General features: G+C 40.2%; 1 protein-coding gene across 3 annotated transcripts in view; it reads right to left on the bottom strand.

The window, feature by feature from the left end:
- Positions 1–14,092, bottom strand: part of LOC126199378 (protein ABHD18) — a 211,304-nt gene that overhangs the window by 160,576 nt on the left and 36,636 nt on the right. For all 3 annotated transcript variants that reach the window (XR_007540163.1, XR_007540162.1, XM_049936294.1), the window contains exons 3-5: positions 7,025–7,207; positions 6,835–6,947; positions 6,619–6,757 (exon numbers count right to left, since the gene is read on the bottom strand). Coding sequence is in view for 1 of the 3 variants with exons in the window: in XM_049936294.1 (XP_049792251.1) it covers positions 6,619–6,757; positions 6,835–6,947; positions 7,025–7,207 (435 nt within the window). In the remaining 2 variants the exon portion in view is untranslated. The remainder of the gene's footprint in view (positions 1–6,618; positions 6,758–6,834; positions 6,948–7,024; positions 7,208–14,092) is intronic.

Raw genomic sequence — 14,092 nt, forward strand, 5'->3', positions numbered from 1 at the left:
TTTGGTGTCAGATGACCTTGGTTCTATTTTGAGGTGTACGTAATAGGGAATTTGTGGTACAAGAAATTCATAATGCCATTATCAGTGACAGGCCGTGAACAGCAGACAGTATTTCAGCACACTTGTGAGTGCAAATTGGTTCCAGACTTTCTCCTTTTCAAGTAATGCTTTCGCGGTGTAAAGAACAAATGATGTAAAGTTCTCATTTTTTTCAAACACATTTGACACTAGCGAATTTCTTTTCAGGGGGTGTTAGATGTTTCTTTTGATCAAAATTGTAATTAAATTTCTAATGTTACTTTTTATATAGCTGTATGAATTGTTGAGTCAATAGTTCGACATCTAGTGCAATCTATCCCATAATAGATTTATTAGCAGCCACTCTTGTGGCTCCCTTTTCTGGCAATCCAAGTGAGGATATAGAAGCATTTTTTGCTTATTTGTTAACGGCCGCTAAACTTGGTTATGGTCAGATGAACAGATGTTGCAAATGACAAAGTTAAGGTTAATAGGGGAAGCTAAGGTGCATGTACTATATCATGAGGAGTTACAAAATGCATTAACTTTTGAAGAATTGAAACAAGGTTTGCTCAAAGGATTTAAAAAGCAGAACAGTTGCTGTTTTTATACAGTACAGTTGAACACCAAGTCCCGAAGGCACAAATAAACAATAGAAAGCTTTGTGGATAGAATATGAAAGGTTAATAGTAACACTAACCAATTCTCAGGCAGTGATGAAGCCAATATGTATACTCTACAAGAAGCAGAGAATAGACCCTTAGATACTTTTTTGAGAGGACTGCCACCCGAAATATCGTGCCGTGTTAGGGCAGAATTTTCAAAGAATTTAACTGATGCAGTGAATTTGCTATAGCTTTAGAGGAAACAGAAGCCACGATGAGGTGCAAAGAAAGAAAAAATGTATTTTCTACAGGGATCCATTGCTTCAGATGTGATCGGAAGGGACACATAGCAAAAAGCTGTCACCAACCACAGTGTACAAATTGTCTAAGGATGGGCCATACATATCTTGAGTGTAGCAGTACTGGGGAAATTTGCAAACAGGGGTCCGTTAAACAGGAATGGGAACCCCAGAACCATGCTATTAGAATGCATACAAAGGTGGAGTGTTGGTTACCAGGCACTATTAATGGTAAAACACACAGATTATTAGTCGACAATGGGGCTCATGTGTCAGTCATAAGTAAACAGTGCACTGAGGTGAAGAGACATGACCCTCCAAGATATAAGTTAAGTGGTGTAGGTGGAGGTGATATACATTCAGTAGGCTGTACGTCACTTACATTTCACATTGAGGGTGTTTAAGATTTCAGGAGTTTTGGAAGTTGTATCAAAGGCAAGCGACAAATATGATGCTATTCTAGGGTTAGATTTCCTAAATAAACGTCATGTCATAATCAACTTCGGGCAGCAAACAGTGGAGCTTAGCGGAACATTGTTTCGATTGGGTGACACAGCTGCCAAGGACGCTCTGCCATAAGTTCCCTCTCCCCGGAAAGAAGAATCAACTAAACTGCGAGCAATGTTCTTGAAGATAGATTCATGGGATAAAATACCATTTGGTACAGGAAAGCTACTTTGGGTGGACATTAATGCTGCTTTACCCCCAAACAAACTATGCATAGTGGAACTGTTAGAGGAAAATGATGAATTAGATACAGCACATTGTTTTGTGTGCGGGAGTATAGGTCGTGCTGCAACAATTGATGGAGTACAGAAAATACCAGTGCATATAGATAGTTTTGGGGCAGAAGACAAGGAGTTAGGAAAGGGAATGTTATTAGCTAACATTAAGTGCCTTAAGGAGGGTGATTCTGATTGGTCAGATGTAGACAATAGTGACAAACCAGCTGCCTACAAAACTGCATTGTGCCAGAAGTTATCACACTTAAAAGGAAATGAACGATTCCAACGAGATAACGCCCCAGTTTATAGGAGACCATAAAGAGTTCCTCACCAGTTACAACCAATACTAGATGAATTCACAGATCAGCAGTTAAAGGATGGTATAATAGAGCCTTCAGATTCACCATATAGTGCAAACATAATTATGCCAAAGAAATCTGCTGACGGTGCAAAACATTATAGATTCTGCCATGATTACAGGCATTTAAATAGCAAAACAATTTCAGACATGTATTCATTACCGAAAATCATAGATACCACTGACCATCTCAGCAACAGTAAATATTTCTCCACAGCTGACTTGAGGAGCGGGTACCATCAAATAGAAGTTGCACTAGAAGACAGACATAAAACTGCTTTCTCCACACCTTCAGGTTGTTGGGAATTCTTAAGAATACCTTTCACATTAAAGACTGCCCCCACAACATTCCAAACATTGCTAGACGGTGTGTTACATGGATTAAAAACTGTCAATGTATGATATACCTCGAAGACATAATCGTATTTTTAAAAGACATCAAAGAGCATGCGATTCGCTTGCAAGAAGTTTTCCAACATCTCACAGATGCTAAATTAACATTAAATTTGGAAAAGTGTCACTTCGCATTAAAGAAAGTAACATATTTAGGCCATGTTATCAGTGAACACGGTATCAAAACCGATCCACGGCTAATAGCCGCAGTTAAAGATTTTCTAACACCACAGTCAACCACAGAAGTACAGCAATTTCTAGGTCTCTCAAATTATTATCGAAAGTTTGTAAAAGACTATGCAGAAATAGCATGACCTCTCATGCAGTTATTGAAAAAAGGTACTAAATTTCACTGGACAACAGAATGTGACACAGCACTGGAAACACTAAAATAAAAAATAACACACAGTCCTGTATTAATCTACCCAGATTCCAGCAAAGAATTCATCCTGTCATGCGATGCATCTGGACATGCTATCGGTGCAGTTTTGGGTCAAAACATTAACAGTGCAGAACATCCAGTAGCCTACGCATCCAGACAAGCATTCAGATAATTAAATATGGCAGAAAAGAATTACTCAACAACAGAAAAGGAGTTACTGAGTATCATCTATGGTTTAAAATATTTCAGGTGCTATAAATAATAATAAATTCCAAATAACCACGGACCATGCTGCTCTCAAGTGGTTATTTGGGATAAAAGACACATCAAATCATTTGTCGCATTGATCCCTATGCCTCTCTGAAATGGACTTTGAAGTCATTCATAAACTGGGGAAGAAACATTCCAATGCAGATTGTCTTAGCAGAAAGGTAGTGGTATTAGAAGCAGTAGGTTGCAATGAAGCAGAATGGTGAAAAGCACAGGCTTCAGATGCAGATTACAAAAGATATGTGACACAGCGGCAGTTTTGTTTACTGGATGGGGTCCTGTGTTCAACAACTAGTCTCGGGCCAAGAATCATGGTTCCCAAATGGCTCCGACAGGAAGTCATGTAAGAGGCCCATGAATACATTAAGCAGATTCAGAAAGATGTGGGTTGCAGTAGTTATTGGGAGATGAAGAAGCTCACGCAGTATAGAGTAACATGGAGAGCTGTGTCAAACCAGTCTTTGGACTGAAGACCATAACAACAACAACATCACAACAATACTTGGCACCAACAAATATTCAGTAGATGCAATACAAATATAATTTACATTAAGTATTTACTAATTTTATATTATCTTTCTGATACAACAGTATTATAAGACACAGGATGTCCAAAGAGGAATGGTCAAAACTCAGAGATATGACAGAAACAATCATCGGAAGTAAAGAAGCCTTGTAAACATGGGATATAAAATGTATACCATAAGAGATATGGGCACTTGTTCAGTAGAAGAGATGTATTTCACAGTAGCAAAGACAGACAAGTGCTTATAGCTCTTAAGGTATGCATGTTAGAGCTCATGTTTAACAGACATTTTTGCTTTGAATGATTACGTCAGTCATATTTCTGAATATTGACCATTCCTCGAGAGACATCCATATAACAAAGTGTAACTACTACTTTTGGTTTGTATGAGACTTGCAGTGAACATACACAAATCTATTCCTAATTTCTGCTATAGGAACTGCATCATTTAGGGTTTACTTTTTCCTTCTCTGCAATAAGCAGCTTTATTAATTAAGTCAGCTTTGTCCTTTGTTTGAAATGAAATCCTTTATTTTAGACAAGTAAGAAACATAGGGAAATAGTAAATATAAAATAACTTCTGTCAGTAATTAGAATGAACCACACTGTTTAAAAAAGCTGATAACTGTCAGAAAGGACAAGCACGGAAATGTTTTTTAATGAGAGGGCTACTTGCACTTTTACCATCGAGGATGCTGTGGTGCTTGAAACTTGAATTGTCTTTTGACATTAGAGTAGTTGTTACCTCGTGATATAAATATGAGAAAACAGCAGCTCTTGAAATTTAAATCTTGTTACGCCACATTCAAGAAACAGTTAAAGTTGCTAAGATTGATCAGTTGCTGCAATCAGACTGCCATTTTCAGCAAGTTCTGACTTGCTGGCAGTTATGGGGAAGGTGTTGGGCTCTATTGCTTAATATTTCGAACCATAAAGTTTCTAGTTCTGTAAGCGTGCCATTGTTATCGTATCAGGTTCACCAACCATAAGCATGAAATGAGGGACTACACAAAGCAACAAGGAATCGTGTCCCGAGACTGGGGGAAAAAAAGAAAGTTGAAGGCTGAAGGGTCAATTTTCAGGAATACACCAGTGCTGTTTAATGCCCAAATGTTCTTTGTATGGTGCAACTGATTTAGTGGAACCAACTTTCATACCAATGTATCAGCTTCTTACCTTTATAGCACTTCCCATATTCCACATTTTACTTTTACGATAAACAATTCCGAGTGACTGATGCAGACCTAAGTTCCAACAAGGCATCTGGAGTAGGCTGATTAGCTGTGACCCACCACAATTTCCCCACCTGTGCTAACCTCTTCATCTCACTAAAGCACTTATGCCCAATGTCCTCAATTATTTGCGGGATATATTCCAATTTATGTCGTTCCATACAGTTTTTGCCCTCTATAGTTCTCTCTAGTACCATGAAAGTTGTCCCCTAATGTTTTAACAACTCTTTTATCACTCTGTTGTTTCTTCTAGTATGTGTTTTTCCCATATTCCATCTCTCACCGATTCTATGGAGAACATCTTCATTTCTTACTTATTGGTTCACTTAATAGTCAGCACACTTCTGTAACAACACATTGAAATGCTTTGGTCCTCGTCTCTCTCTCCCTCTCTCTCTCTCTCTCCCTCCCTTCTTCTCAGTCCATGATGCACTTCCATCAATGCTGTGCTCTTGACATACATTCTCAGAAATTTCTTGCTCACATTAAGGTTAATGTGTAATACTGGTAGATTTCTCTTAACGAGGAATGCTCACTTTGCTTGTGCTAGTTTGCTTCTTATATCCACCTTGCCTTGTCTGTCATGTATCATCTAGCTTGCAAGGTATCAGGCTTTCTTCTCTTCTATCTACTATGTGGTCTCCAATTTCGATCTTAAGTTTACAGCCAATCCCACTTCTGACAACCCTCATTACTTTCCATATTCTGCACTCAGCAAATTGTTCATTCCATGCACCAGCTTATAATTCTTCTTCACTTTCCCCGATGCAGTAATGACATCAGTGAACCTTATCATTGATATTATCCCTTCAGCCTGAATTTTAATCTCACTGACAAATCTTACACTTTAATAGGTTGGTACATAAGTTTGTAGCATTTTTGTTTTGGATGTTAGTATTGTGGTTGCTATGAGTTTATTTATTGATTATAATTTTATATTTATAGTTCACTTTTTTTATTTGAGTTTATACATTTTCATTTGGATGTAGTGAGTGGAACTTTAGGTGCTAGAAAATGGAGTGCCAAGTGGAGAAATCAGAAACATTTCCTACATGTTATTCTGTCTGCATTCTATAAAGGGGTGACAGCAGCATAGGCATCCAGAGACATTTGTGCCATGTATGGGGATAATGCCACTGGACAGAGCACCACAAGAAAATAGTTCTCTTTTTTTAAGGAGGATCGTTTTGACATTAGTGACTGTCCACATTCAGGAAGAACTTTGGGGTTTTATGAAGATTGTTTAAATTCAGTAATCCAGAATGATTCATGTCAGTGTACTTGACAACTGGCAAATGTGATGAACTGTGATCATTACATCACGTGCGACGTTTGCATGCAACCACCAACATCAGACATTTGGATGCAATGGGAAAGCTTTAAAAATCGGGGTGGGGATTAACAACTTCACTGGATAGTGCAGTGGCTAACACATCTACCTAGTAAGCCGAAGATCCTGGGTTCAGATACTAGCCTGGCACACATTTTTACTCATCACCACTGATTCCATTTAATTGTTCTGATGCAACTGACATCAGTAATCCCTTCCCTTTCCTTTCCTTTTTCTCTCCTCCACTTTCGGTTTACACATAAGATTACGACAGTATGACTTGATGCTGCAGAATGGTTTATTCATCTATTAATGTGAAACCAATATATTTAATGCATGGACGTTGATTTGCACTGTCTTTCACGCATGTAAGTAATTTTTCTGTATTTTCATTTATCATTGAAGTTTCATTTTTTATTGTTTCTTTTTCATTAGACATTTATTAAACTTCAGAATACATGATTTAGCCAGTATACTTACATGTCCTCCCATTGATATTCCAGTTAAACCAAGGGGTCCAAACCCAGACTTCTCACACCAGTGAAGAATTGCCAGAGATTCTAGTATCAGGCAACCACCCATAACAAATATGTCAGAAACATTATGGAGACTGGAACGACTGCAACAGGAAATATGAACATTTTGGTCATGTGATGAAATAATTTCTAATGTGGGCTAAAATACTAGATAACTTACACTTGATCCTTAGGCTTTCGCAGGCCATAAAATGGATTCTCCAGCAATACAGCACCAATACCATATTCCTTTATAAGTGGTTTAGCCATTATTTGTCTTCTCCTCCAGTATCCCTGAGGAATGGTGATTTTAATTTATAATTACCAGTATTCAGTATAATGTTTAAAATGGCATCTGAGCTGCAACTTACATGGTCACCTGTACCAGCCAAATGTATGCATACTGGTCTGTATTGCTTTGATTGCCATTCAGCTGGGAGAACAGCCTGAAAATAGGCAGTTTCTGCTTCTTTAGGCAAAATGTTTGGTAGGTGCTTCATAAATGGTGACAAAAATTTTCCTTCAAGGATCCTATAGTCTCCCACAGTTTCATCCTGAAATAATTATTAGGAAACAATTGCATCAGAATTGTGTTTTACCAGTACTAAAATCAGTATTTTATTTGATCATCAAGAATTGTCAGTTGTGCTGTGTGTTATAAGGAGACATCATACCAACAGCTTAAACTCCTTCTTTTAATATACTACTGAATTGCCAGAAACTTGCATTACAGCAACGGGCAGGTTGTGATGTACATGTATGGATCAGATCCTAGTACATATTTGCATTGTCAGTTTAACACAATAATGATCACATACACTATGTAATTACCAGTGTATATAATTTTTAAATACAACAGCATCACACAAAATTACACATCTACTGTACAGTCAACCTATGCGATTTTATTTCTATTCTACCACACATAAGAACATATCTTGAGTTTGCTATCTATCCATGCACATTTTAATTCTGTTACAGTTGTATGTCTATTTCCAATTCTTTGAACTTAGTATCTATTCACTGTCTGAATAGAAATGATTTTCCATAAGCAATAGTTTTATTTGTTAGCCTAAATTTCTCTTTCAAGTTAAAATTTGAAATGGTAAACAGTTATACAGTTTTTAGTGCCATATAAGCAGAACTTCTTTCAAGTTTTGCTGTGTTGTATTGTGGAACTATTAACTGGCAGCATGGATATGTATAGCTTCATTTTTACTGAACTTGTTTTCATGTGCCCATGTGAACAATAGTATTTTACACATGTACAAACTGTAGAAAGTTAAAATTTTAGGTTTTTTGAATAGTGGCCTGCAGCTATCTGGTCTTCTTGGATTAGCCATTATTTTGATGGTAACTTTCTGCAGATTGAAACATCTTTTTTGTATTGACTCAGCTGACCCATATTTCCATTCCATAGCTCATAATAGCATTAGAATATGATAAATACACAATTTCCATAAGATCATCTGTTACCAGAGGATTAATGTTTTAGAGATCAAATATAGCTGAACTTAGTTTCCTTGTTAACATGCCAATGTAGTCTTTCTACAGTAAACAAAATGGAAGCTATTAGCTAAATACTGCAACTATAAGATCTATCATGAATCAAAGTTTATTGTAAGAAAAGTTTATTCTTACAGCCTCAGTTGCAAGTCATAAATGACTGACAACTAGTTTCAGTCATATATAATGACCATCTTCAAATCTGAGTGTTCACTACTAGTCATCAACCAAAATAATTTAGGCAAAAGTTTTCAGCCTGAAGTTAATGTACAATAAAGTATTGCTGAATATGTTACATAGCAATATAAACATTTATCAAGGGTCTGATGCTGGTATGTTAGCATTTCTTTACTGTGTAACTCCTTGCTGATAACTTTAACCCTGAAGATATTGACCAATTGCAAACTCTGAATACTCAGATCTGAAGATGATCGATCATTATCTATGACCAAAGCTAGTCATCAGAATTTGTGTCATGGAACTGAGCCTATAAAAACAAATTTTCTTAAAATATGTACAGTTGAAATACTTCTCACAATGAAATGTCGCACATTATCAACAGTTGATTTGTGACAGAATGTTTGTGTTACCAAAAAGCTGTGCAAGTTGCAGAAAAAAAGGGTGAGGTGGAGGCAAGAAGTCAGAATCAGTTGCTAACTCAAGAATACACATTCATATTGGGATGATAAAATACCAAGCGTGCTTAAGAACATCTGTGTGCCAAGCGTAATTTTTGTACTCAGTTACCACTACACACTCACATTGAGATGTGGTCAGTTTTCAGACAAGTTAAAACAGTCATTAACAATATTATCTTCATGAAAAGGGAGTGAGAGATAAACAGTCCATTATAGACTGCCTTTTTGTTATCAGCGCTTCCTGAGATTTTTGAGACCATCAGCGCACATTATTTTTATTCAAACTCACAGTTTGGTTTCAGGAAAGTATTCAACAAAAATATCATTCACTCATTTTGTGTGACGTAACTGCAGCACCAAATGAAATGCTGACAAGAGTAAGTATCTAATTTAGTTTTATCAAACAATGGAAACTCCAGATAGGAATATCAACAATGTGGAAAAGATAGATTGATACTTACTATACAGAAGACACGTCAAGCTGTAGACAGGCACGATTAAAAGACACTCACATGTAGCTTTCAGCCACAGCCTTCGCCAGTAAAGACATTCATGTACACGCAAAAGCAAGCACATCTCATTCACACACGAGTGCCAACTTCAGCATCTCGGGCCAGAATGCAACATCACATAGGATTTAAGTACTGATCTGGAGGGAGGGGGGGGGGGGGGAGGGGAAGGGGGGGGGAATGGGATGGGAAGGGGAGGGTAGGGATAGTAGGGGTGTACAGGTGGGGAGAGAGACGAATGCTGTCTGGTGGAGCATGCAGGTACTAGACTCCCAACAGATGCAGCGTCAAGTGGTTGTGGGGCAGGGAGTTGAGGAAAAAAGGAACAAAAAATGAGAGGAGTGGGGAAAGATGGGCAGATGAGTTGGCAGACAGCTGCAAATAAACAGGGTGGGAGATGAGAATGAGAGGAGATGATAGGACATAGGGGATGGAAACTGTTGGGTGGAGGGTGTGGGGGCAGTATGTTACTGTAGGTTGAGGCCAGGGTAATTAAGGGAGCAGAGAAAGTGTTGTAAGGATAACTCCCATCTGTGCAATTCACAAAAGCGGAGAGTGGAGAAAAGGATCCAGATGACCCGGGTTGTGAAGCAGCCATTGAAATCAAGTGTGTTATGTTCAGCTGCATGTTGTGCCACAGGGTGGTCAGTTTGCTCGAGGCCACAGTTTGCCAGTGGCCAATCATCCTGGTGGACAACTGGTTGGTAGTCATACCAATATAAAAAGCTGTGCAATGGCTGCAGCAGAGCTGGAAAATGACATGGCTGCTTTCACAGGTGGCCCAGCTCCTTATGGGGTAGGATGAACCTGTGACAGGACTGGAAAGGGAGTGCTGGGTGGGTGGATTGGGCAGGTTTTGCACAAGTGTACCGCAGGGATATGATCCTTTGTGGCAGGGAGTTGGGAATTATCCTCACAAAGCATTCTCCATTCCCGTAATTATCCTGGCCCCAACCTATGGTAACATACTGTCCCCACACCCTCCACCCAATAGTTTCCACGCTCTATGTCCTATCATCTCCTCCCCATTATCGTCTCACACTCAGTTTATTTGCAGCTCTCTGCCAATGCATCCACCCATTTTTCCCTGCTCTTCTAACTTCTCACTCCTTTTTACCCCACCTCCCTGACCCACAATCTCCTGGCATTGCACCTGTTGTAATCCAGTCCCTGCACACTCCACCAGACAGCATTCATCTCTCTCCCCAGCCATACACTACTATCCTTTGCCCTTCCCCTTCTCCTACCCCTTCCCCATCCCACGCGATGTTGCATTCAGGCCCAAGATGCTGGAGTTGGCAATCACGTATGCATAAGGTATGCTTGCTTGGGTGTATATGTGAATGTTGTGTGTGTGTCTCTCCTTACTGACAAAGGCTGTAGCCAAAAGCTACATGTGCATGTCTTTTAATCGTGCCTGTCTGCAACTTGATGCGTCTTCGTTATTGTAAGTAGCAATCTATCTTTTCCACATTGCTAGTTTCATTTTATGAAATAATTTGATTGTTTAAGTTTGCGGAAGTATACCCTACCAGGTGACAGGGAATGTCCCAGAAACAGAGTTAAAACTGCACATCCACTAGATATCATTGCTCAGAATGTGAACAAGTCAAAGACACCACATTGTGGATGTTCCTTTCCTTGTTAGCCAGTTATGCATGTCCAAATCGATATTAGTAGATATCCACACAGGAGCCCCCCCCCCCCCCCCCCACCTCGACCCCCACAGTGCAGAGCATGAAGGGAAGATTTGAATTGCATCGTTATTTGGCTGGACTAGTGTAAGTGTATGACCAGCTATGCTGTGGCTGGCTGCACTGCAGGGCACAGTTGCCATTTCTCAAAGTTGTGTTGCATGTGGCACTGTTGCTATATGCATGGTACAGGATCAGGTGGTACGGTAGACGCACAGCACTTTCAAACTGAGACTCTGGTGGGGTTGGGGGAAGGGATTGTTGGGAGGGAGGGAAGGAAGTGATGGTGGTGTGGTGTGGTCACCTCTCCAACAGTATCTGGCCCAGCCTATGGCAAGGATGTAGGCGGTGATCATGGTAGGACCCTGGGGCAGGTGATGTGAGGACACCATTTGTTGCAAGGTGGGATGATATGGAGACATAGCTGATGTTGCTGGGTAGGATGTACACACGGTCAAGGCATCATATATGTGCAACATCATCTGTCAGAGCATCTTTGTTGAGCGCTGTGAGGTACAAATCATTATTGTCCAATTTGATGGTGATGTCATAAGGGTTGAAATCACTGAGCTCAAGCTTAATGATAATGGGGAGGGCTGTGTGGGGGCTGGCTGTCCACATACCAGGTAATGGGCGTTCATCACCTTTGTTGTTTGTCGTGCCTCGAGGTGGTTATGTCCTGGACATCCAAGCCTCTTTCAGGCACTTAATCGAAACAGTAGATGGTCTGTCATTAATCAGAATATCGAATGTATGTGTGTCTCTCTTAAGAACTTTGAAGGGTCCTGTGTATGGCGGCTGTTGTGCTGGTCGGACCTCATCATCCCATAACATGACATATTCAAAATTGAAGAGTGCTTTATAAATGAAAACCTAGGACGCTGAGTATGGAGCAGGAGGTGACACATGAATATGTCTAATCTGAAACTTTCTGGGAGATTAAAACTGTGTGCCATACCGAGACTCAAATTTGGGACCTTTGCCTCTTGCAAGCAAGTGCTCTACTGATTGAGCTACTCAAGCAACGACACACAGCCCATTCTCAGAGCTTTTCTTCCACCAGTACCTCAACTCCTACTTCCAAACTTCACAGACGCACTCCTGTGAAACTTGTATTGTAGAGACATGGCTTACCCACAGGCTAGGGAATGTTTCCAGAATGAAATTTTCACTATCCAAGGATGACTCATGACACACCCTCACAGCTTTACTTCCACCAACTCTCATCTCCCACCTTCCAAACTTCACAGTACCTCTCCTATGATACCTGCAAAACTAATACTCTAGCAAGATAGGATATTGCACAGAGATGGCTTAGCCACAGAGTGGGGGACATTTACAGCACGAAATTTTCACTCTGCAGCAGAATGTGCACACAGTTTTAATCTGCCAGGAAGTTTCATATCAGTACACACTCTGCCAAAGAGTGAAAATTTCATTCTGGAAACGTCCCCCGGTCTGTGGCTAAGCCAAGTCTCTGCAATATCCATTCTTCCAATAGTATTAGGCTTGACAGTTTCACAGGAGAGCTTCTGTGAAGTTTGGAAGGTAAGGGACTAGTTACTGGTTGAAGTAAAGCTGTGACAAGTCATGAGTTGTGCTTGGGTAGGACAGTCTGTAGAGCACTTGTCTGCAAAAGGCAGAGGTCCAAAGTTTGAATCTCAGCCTAGCACACAGTTTTAATCTTCCATAAAGTTTCATGTCAGTGCATACTCTGCTGCAGAGTGAAAATTTCATTCAGGATGTTTAATGTGGTCTTTCATTTGTTGGAAGGTCCATATGCTCAGGGTATAACAAAACTGCCAGAATGCACCAGTGATTTCCCATACTGCATTTCGACCTGAGACATTTATAGGTCCTCTTTGAAGACAGTTCAGACACCAAGTAGTAACCTCAGTAAAGCTTTGGTCCACAATCTGCCATGTCACATAAGGATGGCTTTGAGAGACCTGTGCCATACCATCTTTCAACTAACCCATTACTCTTTGACTGATAGGCTGTAGTGCAGTTGCATTTCATTCCACAGAGGTTACACAGCGTGCTGAACAGTGTTGACTTGAACTGGTGCCCTTGGTTTGTAGTTATCGTGTTTGGTGTGCTGAAATGTGCTGCCGATGTTTCTATAAAGGAGTGGATGGTAGACTCTGCCATGATGTCTTTAAGGGGGACCATTTCCACCCAACGGGACTCTCTGTCTACCATTGACAGTAGATACTTGAACCCTCTGAGTTCAAGAGAGGGCCAACAAAAATCAATGTGTACATAGCAACTGAAATTTCAAAATGACTAACTGTGGTTGAACATGTCTTCCAACTTTATTGTATTGGCATAGTATACATTCCTGTGTCCATGTGTGGCAGTCCTACTTGATGTTGGGCCACACGAAGCATTCTGTAATGGGCCAGACTGCATGTCTGACACCTGGGTGAGGCTTGCAGTGGAGATGGTTTAAAATTGCATGACACATGGTTTGTAGCATCAACATACAGATCCTATTAAGAGAGGTTTAGTGTTTGTCCCCGGAACAGTGCACTGTGGAATTTGTAAGCCAGTAGCATCACTGCACATCACTTCTGCGATGCTCTCATCATTGCACTGGTCGGTGGCTAGTTCCTCATAATCAAGTTCGAGGGAAATGACATTGATTCATGATACGTAGTTGGCAATGACACCGTCATCCCCATGTAGCTGGTAGATATCCACAATGTACTGTGGGATAAGGCCGCACTACACACCGGAAGCAGCTACTAGGGTAGCAGAGTACGTGTGGCGTGCACACGGGGGTTTTTTAGGTTAGAGGGACCCCCCCTTGGGTGAAACGATAAAATACCTGACGGCTTACCAGAGAGAACATTATCATCGTTGATAAAGAACGTCCGTCCTCAGAGACCAAAAACAGGAAAAGTTAACGTAATATTGGTAAACTGCAAGAGTATCCAGGGCAATTCCTTATTGAAGGAAATAGTGCGCATATAGTATTAGGAACGGAAAGTTGGTTAAAACCGGAAGTGAACAGTAACGAAATCCTAGACACAGAATGGAATATATACCGCAAGGATAGGATAAACGCCAATGGTGGAGGAGTATTTATA

This window comes from Schistocerca nitens, chromosome 8 (genome assembly GCF_023898315.1).
Source record: "Schistocerca nitens isolate TAMUIC-IGC-003100 chromosome 8, iqSchNite1.1, whole genome shotgun sequence".
Taxonomy (NCBI): Eukaryota; Metazoa; Arthropoda; class Insecta; order Orthoptera; family Acrididae; genus Schistocerca; species Schistocerca nitens.